This window comes from Microcaecilia unicolor, chromosome 6 (assembly GCF_901765095.1).
Source record: "Microcaecilia unicolor chromosome 6, aMicUni1.1, whole genome shotgun sequence".
In the NCBI taxonomy this organism is placed as follows: domain Eukaryota; kingdom Metazoa; phylum Chordata; class Amphibia; order Gymnophiona; family Siphonopidae; genus Microcaecilia; species Microcaecilia unicolor.
In genome coordinates this window covers 192,041,707-192,064,107 of record NC_044036.1, presented here as the reverse complement: position 1 = coordinate 192,064,107, position 22,401 = coordinate 192,041,707, and the positions used below count along the sequence as shown (strand labels likewise).

The 22,401-nt window shown below is 40.9% G+C and overlaps 1 protein-coding gene across 1 annotated transcript in view; it reads left to right on the top strand.

Moving 5' to 3' along the window:
• Positions 1-22,401, top strand: part of LOC115472284 (cyclin-dependent kinase 17-like) — a 382,263-nt gene that overhangs the window by 291,789 nt on the left and 68,073 nt on the right. Inside the window, exon 12 of the mRNA XM_030206503.1 lies at positions 18,057-18,154. Within this exon, the coding sequence (XP_030062363.1) occupies positions 18,057-18,154 (98 nt within the window). The remainder of the gene's footprint in view (positions 1-18,056; positions 18,155-22,401) is intronic.

Genomic DNA, 22,401 nt, shown 5'->3' with positions numbered 1-22,401 from the left:
TTCAACCTCGACTTATGACCTCTAGTTCTACTGCTTCCCCATCTGTTAAAAAAAAGTTTGCATATTAATACTTTTAAGTATTTAAACATTTGTAATCATACCCCACCCAATCCCTCCTTCCCTCTAGGGTATACATATTGAGGTCTTCAAGTCTCTTCTCATATGTCTTTTGGCACAAATCCCTTATCATTTTGGTCACCTTCCTCTGAACCACCTCTTCTTGTGATGTTTGTAGTGAGATACGACCTCCAAAATTGAACACAGTACTCCAAATGGGGCCTCACCAATGGTTTTACAAAGGCATTAGCACTTCCTTTCTTCTACTGGGTATGCCTCTCTCTATGCAGCCTAGCAGCTTGCTGGCTACAGAGCCACCACTTTTTCATTTTGTTTTGCTGCCTTAAGATCCTCTGACGCTGTCACCCCAAGGTCCCTCTCCTGGACTGTGCTTATCAGCCTCTCACCTCCTAGCAAATACGACTTTTGGGTTTCTACACCTCCTGTGCATCACTCTACACTTCTTAACATTTTATATAAGTCCAGCCTTGTATGCAATGTAAGTTCCACGGAAGTTAAGAGTACATTGCATACAAGGCTGGACTTGTATAATAATTTTTGGAGAATTCGTCAACTGAGATAAGTACTCTTTCCAAGCTTTGGGAAATGTGAAAATTGGGTCTCCTTTACAAGTGTTTGTTGGGGTACATGGCAGTGTTAGTGTGAAATTTGTTATAGTGGAGTTTTTTTTTTGAAGACACATGACTGATAGGCGGTAGAACGAGAGGACATGAAATGAGATTGAAGGAGGGCAGACTCAAGAATAATGTCAGGAAGTATTTTTTTACGGAGAGAGTGGTGGATGCTTGGAATGCCCTCCCGCGGGAGGTGGTGGAGATGAAAACGGTAACGGAATTCAAACATGCGTGGGATAAACATAAAGGAATCCTGTTCAGAAGAAATGGATCCTCAGGAGCTTAGCCGAGATTGGATAACAGAGCCGGTAGTGGGAGGCGGGGATAGTGCTGGGCAGACTTATACGGTCTGTGCCAGAGCCGATGGTGGGAGGCAGGGATAGTGCTGGGCAGACTTGTACGGTCTGTGCCCTGAAAAAGACAGGTACAAATCAAGGTAAGGTATACACAAAAAAGTGGCACATTTCTTGGGCAGACTGGATGGACCGTGCAGGGCTTTTTCTGCCGTCATCTACTATGTTACTATGATACGGTTCCCTCATTATACAAAAGGCGTGTCCTTTAAGAATGAGGAGTTTCCGAGTGATCTGAGGTCTTTTTTTCTCCACTTTTTTTTCATCTTTGCCTGCCATTGTTGCCCTCAAACACGTTGTATATAAGGTAGGAATGTGGGATTGTTGTTGATAATATATTCTACCTATTCCGTATATTTACGGTAATTGAAATCACCCATTATTATAGCGTTGCCTAGCTTGCTAGCTTTCCTAATCTCTGTAAACATTTTTTCATCCATCTGTTCATTCTGTCCCAGCGAACTGTAGTACAGCCCTACAAGAATCCTCCTTTCCCTCACACATGTCTAACATATGTCCTCGATCCCATTCTGTGGTCACCCAGTCAAATCAATCAGATTTGTTTGGCATGATTTTCTTTTATTAAAAGTCATGTTTCCCCGGATCTTATGATCCATTGGATTCTAGGAATTCTACTATCCTTTCCTTCAACAGCACCTCCACAATGTTTCTTACTACTGGCCTATAGTGTCCCACTTCTGTTACCATTTTTGTGGAGAAGGGACCACATCTCCCCTTCTACAATCCTGTGGAACCTCCCCTGGCTCTAAGGATCTATTATACAAATCTTTAAGAGAGCCTACTGGAGCATCTTTGATCTCTTTCAATAGAACAACATAAAAACATAAGCATTGCCAGACCTGAAGATCAGTGAAGCCCAGTATCCTGTTTCCAACAGTGGCCAATCCAGGTCACAAGTACCTGGCAAGATTCTAATACAGTAAATCAAATTTTAGGCTGCTTATCCTAGAAATAAGTAATGGATTTTCCCAAGTCCATCTTCATAATGGCTTATTGGCTTTTCTTTTAGGAAATTATCCAAACCTTTTTAAAACCCGGTTAAGCTAACTGCTTTTACCACAATCTCTGGCAACAGGTTCCACTATTTAAGCAGTATAAAATGTTTTGTACTTTTTGGGGATCTTGCTAGGTATTTGTGACCTGGGTTGGCCACTGTTGGAAACAGGACGCTGGGCTTGATGGACCTTTGGTCTGTCCCAGTATGGCAATACTTATGTACTTATATTGAGTGAAGAAACATTTTCTCTGGTTTGTTTTAAACTTACTACTTTGTAGCTTCATTGCATGCCCCCTAGTCCTACTATTTTTGGAAAGGGTAAACAAGTGATTCATGACTACCTGTTCCACTCATCAAAGTATTTCAGTGACAGTCTAACAGGAGGAGGATGGGGTGGGTTAGGTGAGAGACAGAGGACAGGGAGATATGCATGGTGATAAAAGAGTGACAAGGCAGTAGAATTTCTATGGTTTATAGTGGGTTAGAAAACCCAGATCTTTGTTAAGTCCTGTCTGGTGGGTGTTAAAATATTTGATCTTTCTGTCTTCAAAGGTCTTACGTTCCTGTATTGTTTTAAAGTTCCCTTTTAGTATTCTTATAAAAATTACAAGGACCAGGGGACACTCAGTGAAATTACATGGAAATACTTTTAAAACAAATAGTTTTTCACTCCAGGAATAGTTAAGCTTTGGAATTCACTGCTGAATGGTGTGGTAACAGCAGTTAGTATATCTGGGTTTAAAATAGGTTTGGACAAGTTCCTGGAGGAAAAGTCCATAGTTTGTTGTTGGGATGGACACGAGGGAAACCACTGCTTGCCCTGGGATTGGTAGCATGGAATGTTGCTACTAATTGGGTTTCTTTGAGGTACTTGTGACTTGGATTGGCCACTGTTAGAATCAGGATACTGGGTTAGATGGACTGGTATGGCTATTATGTTCTCATTTCTTCCGGCAACTATATGGGTCTTGTATATAGCCTTAATTTTTCCCTTCCTCTCTCACAACTCGCTTGTTTAGAGCAATATATTTATGTGCTTTCCTGTTGTTTTTTCTTGCTTTCCTTGTCTTGGCTCAGTTGTCCTTTTGATATTTGATAGTTTATAGTCAGTTTAAAGTTTATTGCTATTTGCTACACTGCTCTAACTGACACGCAGAGCACAGTGGTGTACAATAATAAAAATACCAACAATAGAACATAGAAAGAAACCCCATTCAGTGTTACAGTCATACAGAAAGAGGATTAGCAAAGAGAAAGAAACCAATGGGTAGGGGAGGGGAGGGGTGGGGTGGGGTGGGATAGGGAAGAGTACAGAGAAGGTCCAAGTCAACTCCAACCAGAGCTAACCATCATTCTGTCTCTCCATAATCCTGTTTGAATAACCAGGTCTTCAATTTGGCCTTAAAACCTTTAAGTTATAAATTGCTACAGAGTGGTAGAGGGAGATTGTTCCATACGTGGGGGGAGGACAGAAAAAAGAAGGCACTATCCAGCCCTACATTATCTGATTCTCTAACTTGCATTCTATTTTATAGACCCCCATGCAACTGGAACCATAACCAATCTACCTTCATGGACTTCATATCTAATCTATGCATCAAGAACCCCAATGTAATTATTTTAGGCGATACAAACCTCCACCTTGAGGATCCCAAGTCTGCCCATACCCAAGAATGCATGGATCTTTGTGACCTCACCATACCTCCGCCACAACCCACTCACATCAGGGGCCATTCACTTGATATCATTTCTCACAAATTTTCCTCCGACCAAAACTTCATCATATCCAACATTGATTGGTATCCCAACCCATGGTCGGATCACTACAAAGCATCCTTCACCTTGCAATGGCATAAAAAAGGTGAGCCTAAATCTCATGTCCCTACCACCATCCTTACCAGAGGATGGATCGATAATGTCAAATTCTGGCAAAATATCTATGCGAACAATTGGTCAATTCAATCTAACTCTGATCTCTTCCTTACAATCTGGGATAATAGGTGCACAATGATATTGGATGAAATTGCACAACTACGACCCATGACTACACGTAAACAAAACCCATCACCGTGGTTTAACGACTTGCTGAGAAATTTAAAATCACAATACAGGAAACTAGAAAAAGCATGGAGCAAATCTAGAGATAACCTTGCCTTTAATACGTGGAAACAATCTCAAAGAAACTACAAATACGCCATCAAACATGCTAAAAGAGCCTATTATACACAAAAAATCTCAACGTTTGGCACAGACATGAAGAAACAATCTCTTAAACACAGATCCAGTGACATCATCACCTTTAAATCGTCCTTCTGCAGATCAATTGGCAAAATACTTCAGAGAAAAAGTTGTTAATCTTCGTAACTCAATCTCTAAAGATAACTTCACTGTTGACACCTTCCTTGATGTACTGGACCCTGGAATAGATGAAGCACCTGTCGACCGCTATTGAACTAATTTTACCCCCTTACTACTGAAGAAGTCATCATAACCATATCAAAACTCTCTAGATCACAATGCCAGCTCGACCCCTGTTCCAACTACCTTCTGAAAAGCGCCCCTTCATGCTTTATTTCTGATCTCACCTCCCACTTAAACTTTTTACTTCAAAGAGGCTCTTTCCCCACAAAGCATGGTAACATATTACTAACACCTATTCCAAAGAATACAAAGACACCTGCGAATGACATTACCAATTACTGTCCAACTGCATCCATACCTCTAATCACCAAATTGTTGGAAAACAGAGTGACCTCGCAACTTAATGAATATATCCAGAAATTCTCCATCCTTCACAAGTCCCAGTCAGGCTTCCGTCCTGTCCACAGCACTGAAACGGTTCTTCTAACCTTAATATAGTAGTAGTAATATCTAAATTCAAACTTGAAATAGCAAATGGAAACAACATCATCCTCTTACAATTTGACTTATCCAGCACTTTTGACATGGTTGACCATTCCATCCTTACCAAACTCTTGGACAAACTTGGGATCGGTGGAAACATTATCAACTGGATTAATAACTTCATTACCACTAGATCCTACCAAGTCAAAGGAATTACAAATCTATCATCCCCATGGTCATCAGAATGTGGAGTACCACAGGGATCTCCACTCTCCCCGATACTTTTCAACCTTATGATGATCCCTTTGGCTAGACTACTAACCAAATATGGCCTAAATCCCTTCATATATGCCGACGATGTCACCATATATATCCCCTTTAAATCCAATCTGTCTGAAATCCACGACAAAATCAATACTGCCATTACCACTCTAACCTCTTGGGCTCATGCTTTTAAAATGAAACTAAATAAAGAAAAAACGCAGTACCTGGTTCTCTCTTCCCAATACTCCCCTTACGTCCCAACTACTCTCAACACCCCTGATGTCAAACTCTCCATATCCGACAACTTAAAGATACTTGGAGTAACGATAGACAGCCATTTATCTTTTGATAACCATGCCAAATTCACCACGAAGAAAATGTGTAATATGATGTGGATATTGAAACGAGTGAAGCCATATCTCCCATTCAACACTTTCCGGAACCTGATACAGTCCACTGTTATTACCCACGCTGACTACTGCAGCAGTGTTTTTTTAGGATTCAAAACCCAAATACTGAAGAGACTCCAAACTGCCCAAAACACGGCAGCCAGACATTTTTGGCAAATCAAAATTCGAAAGTGCATCACCTCTTCGAGCGAAGCTTCACTGGCTCCCCATCAAAGAAAGAATAAATTTCAAGATCAACACAATGACCCACAAGATCATACATGGTGAATCCCCCGACTACATGAGTGATTTGATCGACCTCCCTGCCAGAAACAGATCTATTTCTTCATGAACTTATCGCAACCTACACCTTCCCAACTGCAGAGGAATTAAATACAAGATCTACTATGCGTCCACTTTCTCCTTTTTGGGCAGCCTGCTCTACCAAGACCAATCCGATTAATTAATGACTACTTGCCCTTTAGAAAAATGCTGAAGGCTCACCTCTTTAAGCAAGCCTACTCTAATGTCCCAACCTAATCTTACCAACCTCCACTCCCAATTCTGTTCTGACTTAGATACTGACCTCATCATTGGTTTTACGTACCCCCACCTCCCCATTCCCCCTTCCCCCTCTACACATCCCATCCTTCTCTTCTTGTTGTCTCCTTTATTATATCCCTCCTTACCCCTTTTCTCCCAACTTATACTATCCTATCCTGTCTATCCTTTCTTATTCTAATCACACATTATCAAGCTCAACTTATCATACGTTATCAAGCTCAACTTTATAATGTTTCACTACCGTTTTGAAATTCCTATTATAAGACTTTGTATTTCGAATTACTATGTAAGCCGCATTGAGCCTGCATTGTGTGGGAAAGTGCGGGGTACAAATGTAATAAATAAATAGTAGACTCTAAGTGATCATGATTAGGGACAGGAAGGAGAAGATGGTGGTCATTTAATGATTGAAGAACCCTGTGAGGTGAATAAGGAATTGTAAGATTGGAAAGATAGGTGTGTCTAACTTGAGAGCTTTGAAAGTAAGTAATGCAACCTTGAAAATTATCCATTGCTCCATTGGCAACTAGTAGTACTGTTTTAACAAGTAAGTGAGTGTGGTCAGATTGACCATTGCATAGTAATGTAATGGCAGTGTTTTGCAGGGTTTGAAGTTTACATTAAATTGCATTGGCTGCCCATTGAAGCGAGAGTGTTTTTCACATTGGCATGCTACCTTTTTAAAACACTACAAGGACTGATCCCCAGTTATTTACTAGCTCATTTCTACTTTGCAACGTCAACCAGAACTGAAAAGGTGTTAGCAGGAAATAAGCCCAAATGCAATGTAATTTCTTCAGGGAAGTGTGTGGTAGTCCGGCATAAACAATATTACAATAGTCAAGACGAGACATAAAAAACAAAAAGTGTGAAAGTCATTGCAATCAAAAAGTTCCTTTCTGTCTGTGGCTCTCCTGTACTTAATTAAGAATTGATTGATCATGTAAACCACTATGATGATGTCTCTCCATGGCAGTCTGAAGTAAAAAGAAACCAGAAACCACTGAGCTAAAAATCCTAGATAGGAAAGAAAACTGTAGATTAGTTTAGTTTAGTTCATTTATATTCCACATATAACTATGCGAACAAGAGGAAAACATACATAATCCTGAACAGAAACTATAAAAGCATACAAATTACATTAAAAACAATAAAAAAAAACTTTCCATCTTCTCCAAAAGTAACTTAACCTCCAAAAACTGCAAAAGTGTGTTTTTAGTAATTTTTTTAATTGGCTGGTATCTGACATCAGCCTGATCTGTCCCGTCAGGTTTCCACAACTCTGGACCCGCTATGGAAAACGTTTTTTGCCTCATTTCTTCAAAATCAATTTTTCGTGGTGCTGGGATGATACCAATAACCTGTATTCATTGATCTTAAGGATCTGGCTGGTTGATAAATCTTAAGAATTGTAATCAGATTCTGACTTCAGGGCCTTATGAATTAACAATAATATTTTAAACTGAATTCTCATTTTGACTTGCAACCAGTGGAAATCCTTCAAAACTAGCGAGATATGTTGAAAATGTGACTGTCCAGATATTAACCTAGCAACTGAGTTTTGGACAACTTGCAATGCTCTAATACTGGACTTTTCTAAACCCAGATCTAGAGCACTACAGTAATCCAGGCCACTAATCACCAAACTCGGGGCAGTCAATCTAAAATCTTCCACAGAAATACAACCCTTCAATCTCCTTAACATCCTAAACTTAAAGAAAGAGATCTGAATCACTTTTTTGATATATGGTTTGAAATTCAGTGAAACTTCCAGAATAAATTCCAAATTACGAATCTCCGATTTCAAATGCACCACATTAAGCACATAAGCACCGCCATACTGGGAAAAGACCAAGGGTCCATCAAGCCCAGCATCCTGTCTCTGACAGCAGCCAATCCAGGCTTGAAGAACCCGGCAACCTCCCCCCCCCCACCCCCCAAAAGAAAATTTAATAATGTTCAATGGACTTCTCCTTCAGGAATCTGTCCAAACCCCCCTTAAACTCTGTAAGGCCAGCTGCTGTCACTACATTCTCACACAATTTAATTGAGTCAGGATCCTGTTCTTCTCCACAATTGCCAAACAACATCACTTCAGTCTTACAATGTTTAAAGTCAATTTATTCTCTATCAAAAGAAAAGGAAAACTGGATATCATCCACGTAAACTCTGTAGTGGATATTGAGAGAACTCATTAAATAGTAACATACTAAATGATGGCAGATAAAGACCTGAACAGTACATCCAGTCTGCCCAACAAGATAAACTCATTTTACATGGTATGTGATACTTTATATGTATACCCGAGTTTGATTTGTCCTTGCATAGATCGTAGAAGTCTGCCCAGCACCGTTCTTGTACTAAAAGTTCTGAAGCTAGCATCGAAGCCCCTTAAATTTATACTCTAGCCCATCCATATGTATTCAGTCACAATCAGGGTGTAGACCATAGAAGTCTGCCCAGCACTGGTTTTGCTTCCCAATTATCGGCGTTGCCACCCAATGTCCGCTAAGATTGAATAGATCCATTCCTTTTAAACAGGATTACTTTGTGTTTATTCCACACATGTTTGAATTCCACTACCGTTTTCATCTTCACCACCTCCTGTGGGAGGGCATTCCATGTATCCACCACCCTTTCCATGAAAAAATACTTCCTGACATTACTCCTGAGTCTGCCACCCTTCAACCTCAATTCATGTCCTCTAGTTCTACCACCTTCCCGTCTGTGGAAAAGGTTCATTTGCAGATTAATACCTTTCAAATATTTTAACGTCTGTATCATGTCACCCCTGTTTCTCCTTTCCTCCAAGTTATACATGTTCAAGTTGGCAAGTTTCTCCTCGTACTATTTGCAACGCAAATCCCATGCCATTTTTGTAGCTTTTCTTTGCACCGCTTCCAGTCTTTTTACATCTTTAGCAAGATACGGCCTCCAAAACTGAACACAATACTCCAAGTGGGGCCTCACCAACGACTTGTAGAGGGACATCACCTCCTTTCTTCTGCTGGTTATACCCCTCTCTATGTAGCCTAGCATCCTTCTGGCCATGGCCATCGCCTTGTCGCATTGTTTCTTCACCTTTAGATCCTCAGACACCAACACCCCAAGGTCTCTCTCCTGAGTTGAGCTTACTAATCCCTCCCCTCCTATCCAGTATATCTCTTTTGGGTTTCTGCACCCCAAGTGCATCACGCTGCACTTCTTGGCATTAAATTTTAACTAAATATACCTAAGGACTCCAGAGTGAATGATTTTCTCAACAGATTATTGTAAATTACTTCACACCATTTATTGTGACAATATATCTTAACTCCTATAAACATACAAATGACTAATTAAAACATTTATTCAGCTATTAGGGCTAAAAGAAATGCCTTCAGAAAATGGAAGAAGGAACCATCTGAAAATAACAAGAAGCAGCATAAGGAGTGTCAAAGCAAATGCAAGGCGCAGATAAAGAAGGCCAAGAGGGATTACGAAAAAAAGATAGCATTAGAGGCAAAAAAAAACATAGTAAAAATGTTTTTCGGTATACTAAAAGCAGGAAGCCGGCAAAAGAATTGGTTGGGCTGCTGGATGACCGAGGGGTAAAAGGGGCGATCAAGGAAGACAAAGATGTAGCGGAGAGACTGAATGAATTCTTTGCTTCGGTCTTCACCGAGGAAGATTTGGGTGGGATACCGGTGTCAGAAATGGTATTTCAAGCGGATGAGTCGGAGGAACTTACTGACTTCATGGTAAACCTGGAGGACGTAATGGGGCAGTTCAGCAAACTGAAGAGTAGCAAATCTCCTGGACCGGATGGTATTCATCCTAGAGTACTGACAGAACTGAAAAATGAGCTTGCGGAGCTACTGCTAGTGATATGCAACCTATCCTTAAAATCGAGCATGGTACCGGAAGATTGGAGGGTGGTCAATGTAATGCCGATTTTTAAAAAGGCTCCAGGGGAGATCCGGGATATTATAGACCGGTGAGTCTGACGTCAGTGCCGGGGAAAATGGTAGAGGCTATTATTAAAAACAAAATTACAGAGCACATCCAAGGACATGGATTACTGAGACCAAGTCAGCACGGCTTTTGTGTGGGGAAATCTTGCCTGACCAATTTACTTCAATTCTTTGAAGGAGTAAACAAACATGTGGACAAAGGGGAACCGGTTGATATTGTGTATCTGGATTTTCAAAAGGCGTTTAACAAGATACCTCATGAAAGGCTACAGAGGAAATTGGAGGGTCATGGGATAGGAGGAAATGTCCTATTGTGGATTAAAAACTGGTTGAAGGATAGGAAACAGAGAGTGGGGTTAAATGGGCAGTATTCACAATGGAGAAGGGTAGTTAGTGGGGTTCCTCAGGGGTCTGTGCTAGGACCGCTGCTTTTTAATATATTTATAAATGATTTAGAGATGGGAGTAACTAGCGAGGTAATTAAATTTGCTGATGACACAAAGTTATTCAATGTTGTTAAATCGTGACAGGATTGTGAAAAATTACAAGAGGACCTTACGAGACTGGGAGACTGGGCGGCTAAATGGCAGATGACATTTAATGTGAGCAAGTGCAAGGTGATGAATGTGGGAAAAAAGAACCCGAATTATAGCTACGTCATGCAAGGTTCCACGTTAGGAGTTACGGACCAAGAAAGGGATCTGGGTGTCGTCGTCGATAATACACTGAAACCTTCTGCTCAGTGTGCTGCTGCGGCTAGGAAAGTGAATAGAATGTTGGGTATTATTAGGAAAGGTATGGAAAACAGGTATGAGGATGTTATAATGCCGTTGTATCGCTCCATGGTGCGACCACACCTTGAGTATTGTGTTCAATTCTGGTCGCCGCATCTCAAGAAAGATATAGTAGAATTGGAAAAGGTGCAGTGAAGGGCGACTAAAATGATAGCGGGGATGGGACGACTTCCCTATGAAGAAAGATTAAGGAGGCTAAGGCTATTCAGCTTGAAGAAGAGACGGCTGAGGGGAGACAGGATAGAGGTATATAAAATAATGAGTGAACAGGTGGTTGTGAAGCGTCTGTTCACACTTTCCAAAAATACTAGGACTAGGGGGCATGCGATGAAACTACAGTGTAGTAAATTTAAAACAAATCGGAGAAAACGTTTCTTCACCCAACGTATAATTAAACTCTGGAATTCGTTGCCGGAGAAAGTGGTGAAGGCGGTTAGCTTAGCAGAGTTTAAAAAGGGGTTGGACGGTTTCCTAAAGGACAAGTCCATAAATCGCTACTAAATGGACTTGGGAAAAATCCACAATTCCAGGAATAACATGTATAGAATGTTTGTGTGTTTGGGAAGCTTGCCAGGTGCCCTTGGCCTGGATTGGCCGCTGTTGTGGACAGGATGCTGGGCTCGATGGACCCTTGGTCTTTTCCCAGTATGGCATTACTTACAGTATGTACTTATGCACATTCATACTGCTGAAGACTGAATCAGAAACTTTGGAACTTGACAACAAATTGCAAAGTTAAACACAGTATCATTCTAAGAGGACCTGTAAGCAATATATATATTATCGTAAGTCTCAATTTATGAGTTCTTTCCACGTGTGCTCAAAGAAATCGATCGTGTACTAATCATGTGATTTACATGAAGACATAGCAGAGATCTCTCAGCCACGTTCAAGTGTTGAAGACAATTGAAGTGATTTGGTGATATATTGAGGATTTTCATCCAGTTACAAACACTTTGTTTGGATTAATACTCAAAGTGCAAGCAATGTTCTCAAAGAATATGAGACAAGTGGATGGTTCAGTATATTTATTTATTTATTTTTGTACATTTATACCCCACGTTTATCCCACAGTTTTGCAGGCTCAAAGTGGCTTACAATGCACTGATAGGGTATTGCCAGATCAGAGGTGACACAGTAAGAAGTTTTGAACAACAAACATTTCAGTGCACACAGCAAGTTGTGCCAATTGTCACACAGAGACAATTTCTTTGAGCACACGTGGAAAGAACTCATAAATTGAGACTTACAATAATATATATATATATTGCTTACAGGTCCTCTTAGAATGATACTGTGTTTAACTTTGCAATCTGCTGTCAAGTTCCAAAGTTTCTGATTCAGTCTTCAGCAGTATGAATGTGGAATGAGTGAGAACTGAATACATGTTTTAATTAGTCATTTGTATGTTTATAGGAGTTAAGATATATTGTCGCAATAAATGGTGTGAAGTAATTTACAATAATCTGTTGAGAAAATCATTCACTCTGGAGTCTTTAGGTATATTTATTTAAAATTATAGACTCTGGTGTTTAATTATTATCCCCTTGTATTTGTATAATTAGATTTTAACTGCCAGATTCTTGACTATTCTTCTAGCTTTTGGAGATCCCTCATTGTTTCTACTCCCTCTGTTGGCTATCTTCGTGTCATCCGCAAAAAGGCAAACCTTTCCTTCCAACCTTTCAGAAATATCTCTCACAAATATATTACTTCAGTTTGTCAAATTGAGCCATTACATCCTCCAGGTTTATAGAGATTTCATTCCGTTTCTCTGACTCATCAGCTTTGAATACCATTTCTGGCACCGGTATCTCTCCCAAATCTTTCTCGGTGAAGACCGAAGCAAAGAATTCATTTAATTTTTTCGCTATGGCTTTGTCTTCCCTGATTGCCCCCTTTACCCCTCTGTCATCTATTGGTCCAACCGATTCTTATGCCGGCTTCAATCACTGTTATCAAGCGACCTCAGCCCCATTGCCTCCTGCACTAGATCATTCACTCCACTAAGGACTAGATCTAGAATTTTTCCTTCTCTTGTTGGCTCCTGTACCAGCTGCTCCATAAAACAGTCCTTGATTTTGTCAAGGAATTTTACCTTCCTAGCATGCCCTGATGAGTCATCCATACCTAAGTGGGTCAGCCCTTTCTCTTATGCCTTTTGTTTTCCTCTGTTGAAATTATCCCAAACTGTTTTTTATCGTTAAGAGCAAGGAATGTCTCCCAATTAGTCCTCCACCTACTGGTGTTCTGCTCTCCATCACATGTGACATGTTCTCTAAAAACAAATGCAAAAATTGAAGACTCAGAAATAGGTCCAGCAGCACATGGAAGATTCCCACAGAGGCAGAAATGCTTTTAAGAAAGCTCTGGAGGAGCCTTCTAAGCTGGGGTACTCAGGTAAAGGCACTGATTTTTATTGCCACGGGGATTAGATGTCAGCTGCATCAAGGGAGACATGAGGTTTATGCAGCTTACAGAGGGAGCCATAGGCGGTCGGTGGCCAAACTGTTTGGGGAGGCTAAAGAGGGTGGGGTTAGGGTGTGGACAGGGGCGGAGCTTACATCCATAATTGTCTGACAGCACACAGAAAAAAATAGGTAAAAATAAAATAGTCACAATTAATACCTTTTATTAAATTTAGATATTAGATATGTATCATATGTCAAAGAATAAAGTGGTTGCTCAAAGCATAAACTAACCACAATCACTCAACTGCAAAACACTATGCACAACTTTGTGCAAAAACACACTCAGAACCTTACACTGAGCAGACCTTAATACACCAATATACCACCCATACGGAAAATGCAGATCGTCAACAATATGAAACAAGGGATCATAATATCACAATTCTCATGTAGAGCCACAAAACACCCTTTTAGGGTGGATTCTGTTCACAATGAGCTCCTTTTATTAATGACCAGATATTTATTTATTATTTATTTTAGTGCATTTATATCCCACATTTTCCCACCTATTTGCAGGCTCAATGTGGCTTACAGAGTTTTGTTATGACATTTTTGTGCTGTACCGGCACAAAAAAAGCACTGTATGTATCCCTCATTGATAAGTCTCTGACTCTAAAGTTTAGCAATTTCATTAAAGCAAATTGTATTTTCACATATCACAAACTCTTCCTATCCAAGCAGAATGTTTTATATAAAAACAAACACACAAAAAAGCAATCAGATTTTCACTTACCAGCTCTGTCAACACTATGTCAGCTAAACTTCCTCTTTGAACGTACAGACTAGTTGGAACCATCAGCCAATGAAATGGCTTTTAGCTGTAGCTATCCCAGGTTATCTGATAATTATGCACACATCATTGCAGTCATGCCCTTCTCTCAGTGTACATGCTCAGAAAAAAAACAAAAACTTTGAACCATTTAAAGATTTTAACAATTACACTATTTATTTTTTATTTCTCCCCAGTCTCACTTGCACACCTCCCTCCAAACCTGTTCTCTTTAATTTGAATGTTGTTCACTTCAAGTTCACCCCAAATGAGAAGTTCTTCCCACACCAAAGACATATATAGCACTGGTTGTATTCTTTTAAGTAACTTCAGCAGAGCATGCCTGCCTCAGTGAGCATTGCTGCGCTGCTTTCACTTCCAGTTCGCCAGGACGACTTGGGCAGGGGAGAACGCCCGTCGGAGAATGAGAAACAGCTGATCCATCCTGCTGCGGCCGGAGAGGCTTAGCCTCCCCAAGCCTCTTATACCGGGCGCCTATGGAGGGAACTCTTTTGTGCCTTCTCTGCCTCCTTCTGTGTGCCATGCTATGTACCTTGTGGTTGAAAGCCCTGATCTTATAGTCCCTCTCTCTTTGCCCTGAACCTGCTGCTGTCATTGCTACCACTAGACTCTGCCCTCCACCCTTTCTGAAAAAAGTTAGGAAGGGGATCCAAGTCACAACACTTATTTTGTTTGTCTGAGATGGGGTGGAGAGAGGGATAGGTAGGAAATCTGGTGCTGAGATCTACATTGAGGGTTGGAGATAAAGAAAGACTGAAATGAGGAGATGGGATAGAGAGAGAGAGAGAGGCAAGCTGGTAAGAGAGAAGATATAGAGGCAGAAAGTTGCTGACAGCAGATAAAGGGGTTTACAGGGTCAGAACAGAGAGAGAGGAGTGGAGTACAAATGAGAAAAAAGAGAGAGAAAGGGAAAAATGAGAAGTGGAAGGTACAGAGGGAAAAGCTTGGGGAGCAAGAAGTGAAGGAAGAAGAAATGAAGCAGAGAGGGATGTGTAGGATTAGGATGCGAGTTTGGGAAGAAAAGTGGCTGGAGGCAAGTAGAGGTGGGGGCTGGGACTAGAGAACAGGGTCTAGTAGCAGGAAGAGGGAGAAGGGATGGAGCAGGAGGTGGAAAAGTGGGAGGAGAGGTGGCTGGGGACAAGTGACTTGAAGCAGGAGAAGTGGAAAAGGAAAGAGCTGTGGGAGAACATGAGAAGAGGAGGGTGTTACACAGGACATTTTGAGGAATGAAGACAAGTAGTGGGGGAAGAATGTTCTCTGTTTTGTTTCATTTTTGTTCTGGTAGTTTCCCTCTGATCAATAACCACCACCTGTTTTGAGCTACATTCATTTAGACTACCCAGTTCCCCCCCTCCCCCCCGTTTAATGATCCATCCCAAGTCACCTAGCTTAGGTATTGCAGAAACAGTCTTTATTCTGAAGTCATGTACGAGAACTCCTCCCAGAATCCTGCAGGCATAGACCTTTATTTATTTATTTGTTGCATTTCTACCCCACATTTTCCCACCTATTTGCAGGCTCAATGTGGCTTATACAGTACCGTAACAGCGTTTGCCAAATCCGATAGAGAGCAGATACATGGTTGTGTTGTGTTCGAGTAGGTAGGTGTATTCCAGGCTCCGCTAGGGTCGAAGGAAGGGAGGTTGTATATTGTCCAGTACGATCATTGGTTTAGTTGTGTGGCCAGATGTGGGGATTTACATTGGATCTGTAGGGTAGACCTTTTTGAAGAGGTTGGTTTTTAGTGATTTTCTGAAGTTTAGGTGGTCATGGATTGTTTTCACAGCTTTTGGGAGTGTGTTCCATAATTGTGCGCTTATGTAGGAGAAACTTGATGCGTAGGTTGTTTTGTATTTGAGTCCTTTGCAAGTTGGGTAGTGGAGGTTTAGGTATGTACAAGATGATCTGGATCTGTTTCTGGTTGGTAGGTCAATAAGGTCTATCATGTATCCTGGGACTACACCGTGGATAATTTTGTGGACCAGGATGCAGATTTTGAAGGTGATACGTTCTTTGATTGGAAGCCAGTGTAGCTTTTCTCGGAGGAGTTTAGCACTTTCGAAACGTGTTTTTCCAAATATCAGCCTGGCCGCTGTGTTTTGGGTGGTCTGGAGTTTTTTTGTGAGTTGTTCTTTACATCCTGCATAGATTCCATTGCACTAATCTGCATGGCTTAGAACCAATGATTGTATTAGGTTTCGAAATATTTCCCTCGGGAAGAAAGGTTTTACGCGTTTAAGTTTCCACATTGAGTAGAACATTTTCTTTGTTACAGAGTTTTTGACTCTCAAGAGTGAGGTTGCGGTCGAGTGTGACGCCCAGTATTTTGAGGCTGTCTTAGATAGGGAGGGTGTGTTCTGGAGTGGTTATGGTTGTGGGTTTGTTCTTGTTGTGTTGAGATGAGAGGATGAGGCAATGTGTTTTTTCAGTGTTCAGTTTCAATTGGAATGAGTTTGCCCATGAGTCCATGGTATTCAGACCTGCTTTGATTTCATTGGTTATTTCTGATAAGACATGTCTGAAAGGAATGTAGATTGTAACATCATCTGCATAGATGAACGGGTTGAGGCCTTGTTTGGATAAGGACTTTGCCAGTGGGATCATCAATATGTTAAAGAGTATTGGTGACAGTGGTGATCCTTGAGGTACTCCGCAGACTGCTTTCCATGGTGATGATATGTTTGTATTTGATTTAACTTGGTATGTTCTGGAGGTTAGAAAACCCTTTATCCAACTGAGTATATTACCATCAATCCTGAAGTGGGCAAGGAGTCTTATTAGTATATTATGGTTTACCATGTCGAATTGGAGAAGAAGTATGCTTTTACCTGTAGCTATTTTCTGCTTCAATTTGGCCAGGAGAGTGACTAGGACAGTTTCAGTACTATGGTGGGAACGGAATCCTGATTGTGAGTCGTGTAGTATTGAGAATTTGTCCATGTAGTCGGTGAGCTGTTTGGTCATCAAGCTCTCCATCAGTTTGACTACTAGTGGGATGAATGCAATTGGCGGTAGTTGGTGAGATCATTTGTGTTTTTCTTGGTGTCTTTTGGTATTGGGGTGAGTAGTATGTTACCATATTCCTCAGGGAAGAGACCTTGTTGTAGCATGAAGTTTAGGTGGGATGTGAGGTCTACTATGAAGCGGTCAGGGACAGATTTAAGTAGATAGCTGGGGCAGGTATCCAGTTTACAGTGGGTGTTGGCGAACCTGTGAGTTGCTTGTGTAACTGATTCAGTGATGAGGGGAGTAAATGTTATTCAGGTACAATCAGCTGGGCATCCATCAGGGGTTAGGTCCAAACCATTAATGAAGTTTTTGATGTCGGTGTTGTGCTGAGGAAGTGTACTACGTAATTTTGTTATTTTTTCATTAAAGTAATTAGCAAGTTTGTCTGCAGATGGGATGTCTGAGTTGGTTTTGGTGATTGGAGTGGTGTCAGCTTATTTACAAGTTGAAATAGTTTCTTCAGGTCTTTGTAACCGGTCCTATTTTAGTTTTGTAGTAGTTCCTTTTGGTCTGTCTTATTGCATATTTGTATTTTCTATGTATTTGTTTCCATTTGTTGAGTGTATGTTCATCTTTCCTCTTTTTCCATGCTCGTTCAATGCCAATCCCTAGGTGTCACCTTACACTGTGATTGAGACTGTTTCTTCTTAGAGGCTATGAATGCTCCATTGATTGACCTTCCCCTTGCCCCCATTCTTATTTTATTCTTCTTGGTAATTAGTTTAGTGTTATTAGATTTTATGTGCTAACCTGATTTCCTGCAGTATATTCTGCAGTCAGGCTTATGGTCTTCAAAAGTTTTATGGGAGTGCGAGGTTTATGGTGTTACAACCAAGATAATTTATACACAAATTCCTTCTAAAATTGTTTGGAGTATATTTGATTGGTTACATTTGTTTTCTGTTCTCTCCACAGGGGTGTTGGTTGTATATTTTTTGAAATGGCAACAGGACGACCACTGTTCCCTGGTTCCACTGTGGAAGATGAATTGCATCTAATATTTAAGATTCTTGGTGAGAAAAGAGGCTACCAAATTGAAACTGTTTTCTTATCTTTAATACTGCCCTGTTAGGGGTAAGCGTGGACAACAGAGAAATGTTGTTGATTAGTGTATATCAAAATTTAGTCCTGACTCTATAAATAGTTTAGTTAATTTAATTTCAAAAACAAGGTGGTATACAGTATAGAATAAAAGCAAGAAAAGAAATGCAATTTATCAAAAATTGCCTAGTCCACTCTAAACGATGTGCTGAAGCTAAAGGAAGAACAAATCAGTCTGCAAGGAGAACATGTCATATGTAGGGATGCATTAAGAGTAAGCATACTGGAAATATAAAATGGAATGCCCATGTATAACACCTTATAAACCAGTAAAGAATTTTATATTAAATCCAGAAGGATATTGGGGTTCATTGAAGTTCTTGAAGGAGATGCATGATTGAATCTCTTGATTCCAGTGATAGGTCTTGATATAATATTTTAAACAAACTGTAATTGATGAATAGAGTACTGAGGAAGTCCATAATAAAGAGAATTCCAATTATCAAGTCTAGTATCAGTCAAAGGCAAGGGTCTTTAAATTTTTTATTTATAACCATTTAAATTTTTACAAGCGATAAAACAATTTGCTGGAAATACAGAGAAAGTAATATGTAGGAATTATTCCAGTCAGGTAATTCTATTCTCCTCCTTAGACCACTAAATAGGGAGAGTGAAACAAGAAAAGGAGATCAATTAAACAGTAAACAGTAAACAGGAAAAAAAACTGTGGTATTAACCTGATTATCCCCAGATATTACTCGTCTAATTCATTATTCCACATTGATCATCTGGTTGGCTTCTTCAAGGCCAATACGGTATATAGGCAAATCATTTCATTGAAAACATACTTATTGTCCAATATTAGTTAGAAATAATACATCTGATTACATTCTTTCTCTTTTAAAAACCAGAAGTTATTTAACAATACATATACTTAAGTCTCTAATTCAAATCCCACCGATTAAAGTAATCCCAGTTTTCACAGGCTTCACTCCTTTTAAAGTAATAATTTGAGGAAAAGGCAAGGGTCTTTAAATCTGAAAGATAAAAGTAAAACAACTGAGTATAGCTGCTGAAGTGCAAAATAAAATGACTTAATAACAGAGGAGATTTGAAAATCAAAATTAAGGTGAGAGTCAGCTTAAAAGCTGGTACCGTTATACAATCATGAAAGGGTTATTTATTGTAGCTATGTTCTTGAGAGTCTGTCACCCACCTACCGTAGATTATTGCTGTCAATGAAAAAATGTGTATTGGATATTTGTTTCACAAAATCAGATTATAGAATACTTTACCAGCTAGTGGAAGAGAGTGGTAGATACTTGGAATGCCCTCCCGCGGGAGGTGGTGGAGATGAAAACGGTAGCGGAATTCAAGCATGCGTAGGATAAACATAAAGGAATCCTGTGCAGAAGGAATGGATCCTCAGAAGCTTAGCAGAGATTGGGAGGCGGGGCTGGTGTTTGGGTGGTGGGGCTAGTTCTGGGCAAGACTTCTACGGTCTGTGTCCTGAAAATGGCAGATACAAATCAAGGTAAGGTATACACAAGAAGTAGCACATATGAGTTTATCTTGTTGGGCAGACTAGATGGACCGTGCAGGTCTTTTTCTGCCGTCATCTACTATGTTACTATGTTTACCAGCTAGTTTAAGATCATTTGAGCAGACCGGTATAGAAAACATCTGAAAAATTATTTATTTCAGAAAGCTTTTTGCCATTGATTTATGTATGTGACCAGATCCAGAAGGCTCCCAGATTTGAGAAACAGCTTCCTCACCATTGTGCAGTGGTCAAATCCACTCTCAAAAGAGCCAAGAGTTCAAGAACCTATGTCTCAGTGCCCCCGGGGTGAGATGCTAGAACTCTGGAACTTTTGGGGAGGAGTAGCCTAATGGTTAGTACAGTGAGCTTTGATCCTGACAACCTGGGTTTAATTCCTACTGCAACTCCTTGTGATGTTCGGCAAGTCACAACCCTCCATTGCCCCAGGTACAAAAGCTTAGATTGTGAGCCCTCTAGGGACAGAAAATGTACATGCATATAATGTGTACAGCACTGCGTACATCTAATGCCATAGAAATGATTAGTAGTGGTGCATTGTGCACACTTAGTAGTAGGAAGGGTTTTCACAGCACTGTGCTTGTATCCCTCATATAGTCCTACTAGCTGTACATGAGCATATGCATGCGGAGGTTGTGGTCACTGTGCCTCCAGAGAAGGCTGCAGAACTTGTGGGCTCGTAGTCAAACAAAAGGAGTGTCAAAAGCACTTGGCTCAAGCAGCCAATGATGCTTTTAATGTGGTATCCAGAGTCTCCAGACTTACCTGGCTGTGTGTTTCAGACCTAGATCCAGCAATTGTAGAAGAAACTGGCAAACATCCCTTGCCAAGGTGATAACATTTTTGGGGACACTGACATCTCAGCCCACTCCTTCTGCAGCCTCCAAGTTTTGGAGGTTCACAGGTGGCGACCAGAGCAGATCCTACTTCTTTCAAAGGCATAGGTATACTTCTCAAGCCTGCCCTTTCTAGGAATCTCAGGGCTCATGTTCTCACCCTCGGCAGTAGTGGACCCAGAAGGTCTAGCCAGCTCCCCAGTCTAAGCAAGGGCTAAACTTTTGACTGGCCCTATAAGAGTACAGCCACAGTAAAAGTGACAGTGGTCCTTTGTAACCTCTGACTGATGGGTTGTTTAAATAATCCAGGGAGGTTACATCCTAAATTGACAACAATGTCCTTCAAATTGACCACCGAGAGTGTCGAGGTTCAGCTCTCAGCGCCAGGACATGTTTGCAGAGGAACTCTCTTCCCTAGAGGCCCTTGTCACCAAGGGGACAAGGGAAGGGATTTATTCTTCATGCCCAGAAAGAAGGGGAAATTTCATCCCATCCTAGACCTTAAGGGCACTGAACAAATATCTGGTTTGAGAAATGTTAAGGATGGTTTCCCTGGGGATCCTGATTCCCATGATTCAGGCAAATGATTGACCATATTCTATGGACTTAAAGGATGCTTACACCCATGTACAGATACATTCCAGTCACAGAAAGTATCTCAGATTTCAAGTAGGGAAACACCATTACTAGTATTGCGCCCTGCCTTTTAGTCTCATGTCCGTTTCCAGAGCCTTCACCAAATGCCTTGCCATAGTCGCAGCATTGCTACGCAGACTGGGAATGCACATTTTTCCTTAGCTGGATGATTGGCTGGACAAGAGCATATCCAAGGAGGATGTTCAAGAATCAAAGCATGGAACCTTCAGGGTTGAGCTACTAGGGTTTCTCATCAACTATCCAAAGTCCAATCTCCTCCCAGTTCAACAATTGTACTTCATTGGAGCCCTGTTAAATATGGTTAAAACCAAGGCCTTTCTTCCAGTTGCTAGGGCAGAAGCCATGACCGCCATTGCCAGCAGGTCACAGCTCAGCAGCTATTGAGATCATTGGGCCAAATGGTCTCCACAGTGCATGTCACTCCCATGGCATATCTCCATTTCAAAGAGATGCAATGGACCCTAGCTTCCCAGTGGTGACAAGTTTCAGGGAACCTAGAAGATTTCATTTCTGTCACTTACAAAGCCACTCTTGTGGTGGACAATTCAACCCAGTCTGGTCATGGGACTTTCAATTCCAATTTTTTCCTTCATATAGGATGCTTACAACAGATGCATCCAACTTGGTGTGGGAAGCTCATGTGGACAGGTTTCACACTTGGTCCGCTAAGGAGACTCAGCTTCACATCAATCTCCTAGAGCTAAGGGCCATTTGGAATGCTCTAAGGGCCTTCAGAGATTGGCTGATGCACCAAATTATTCTTATTCAAATAGACAATCAGGTTGCAATGTACTATGTCAATAAACGGGGAGCACGGGATCATACCTCTTGTGTCAGGAAGTAGTCAGGATGTGACAGTGAGCCCGCAGCCATGGCATGGTATTTAGAACCACATACCTTGTGGCAAAAGACAACAGCCTAGTAGACAGACTGAGCACTGTAATGCAACCACACTGGTCTTAAACATGGACATTGCCCGGGAGTTCTTCCTTAGTGGATCTCATTGCCTCTCATCTCAACAGCAAACTTCGACCAGTTCAAAACAAAAAAACTTCCTTCCCCAGCCCCCTTTAACCAACCCCTATCTCAAAGGCCCCAACAAAACTGGAGTACCCCATAGTTCCTTCAAGACACTCCCTTCAAACAGACCCTCCCCCCAATGCCC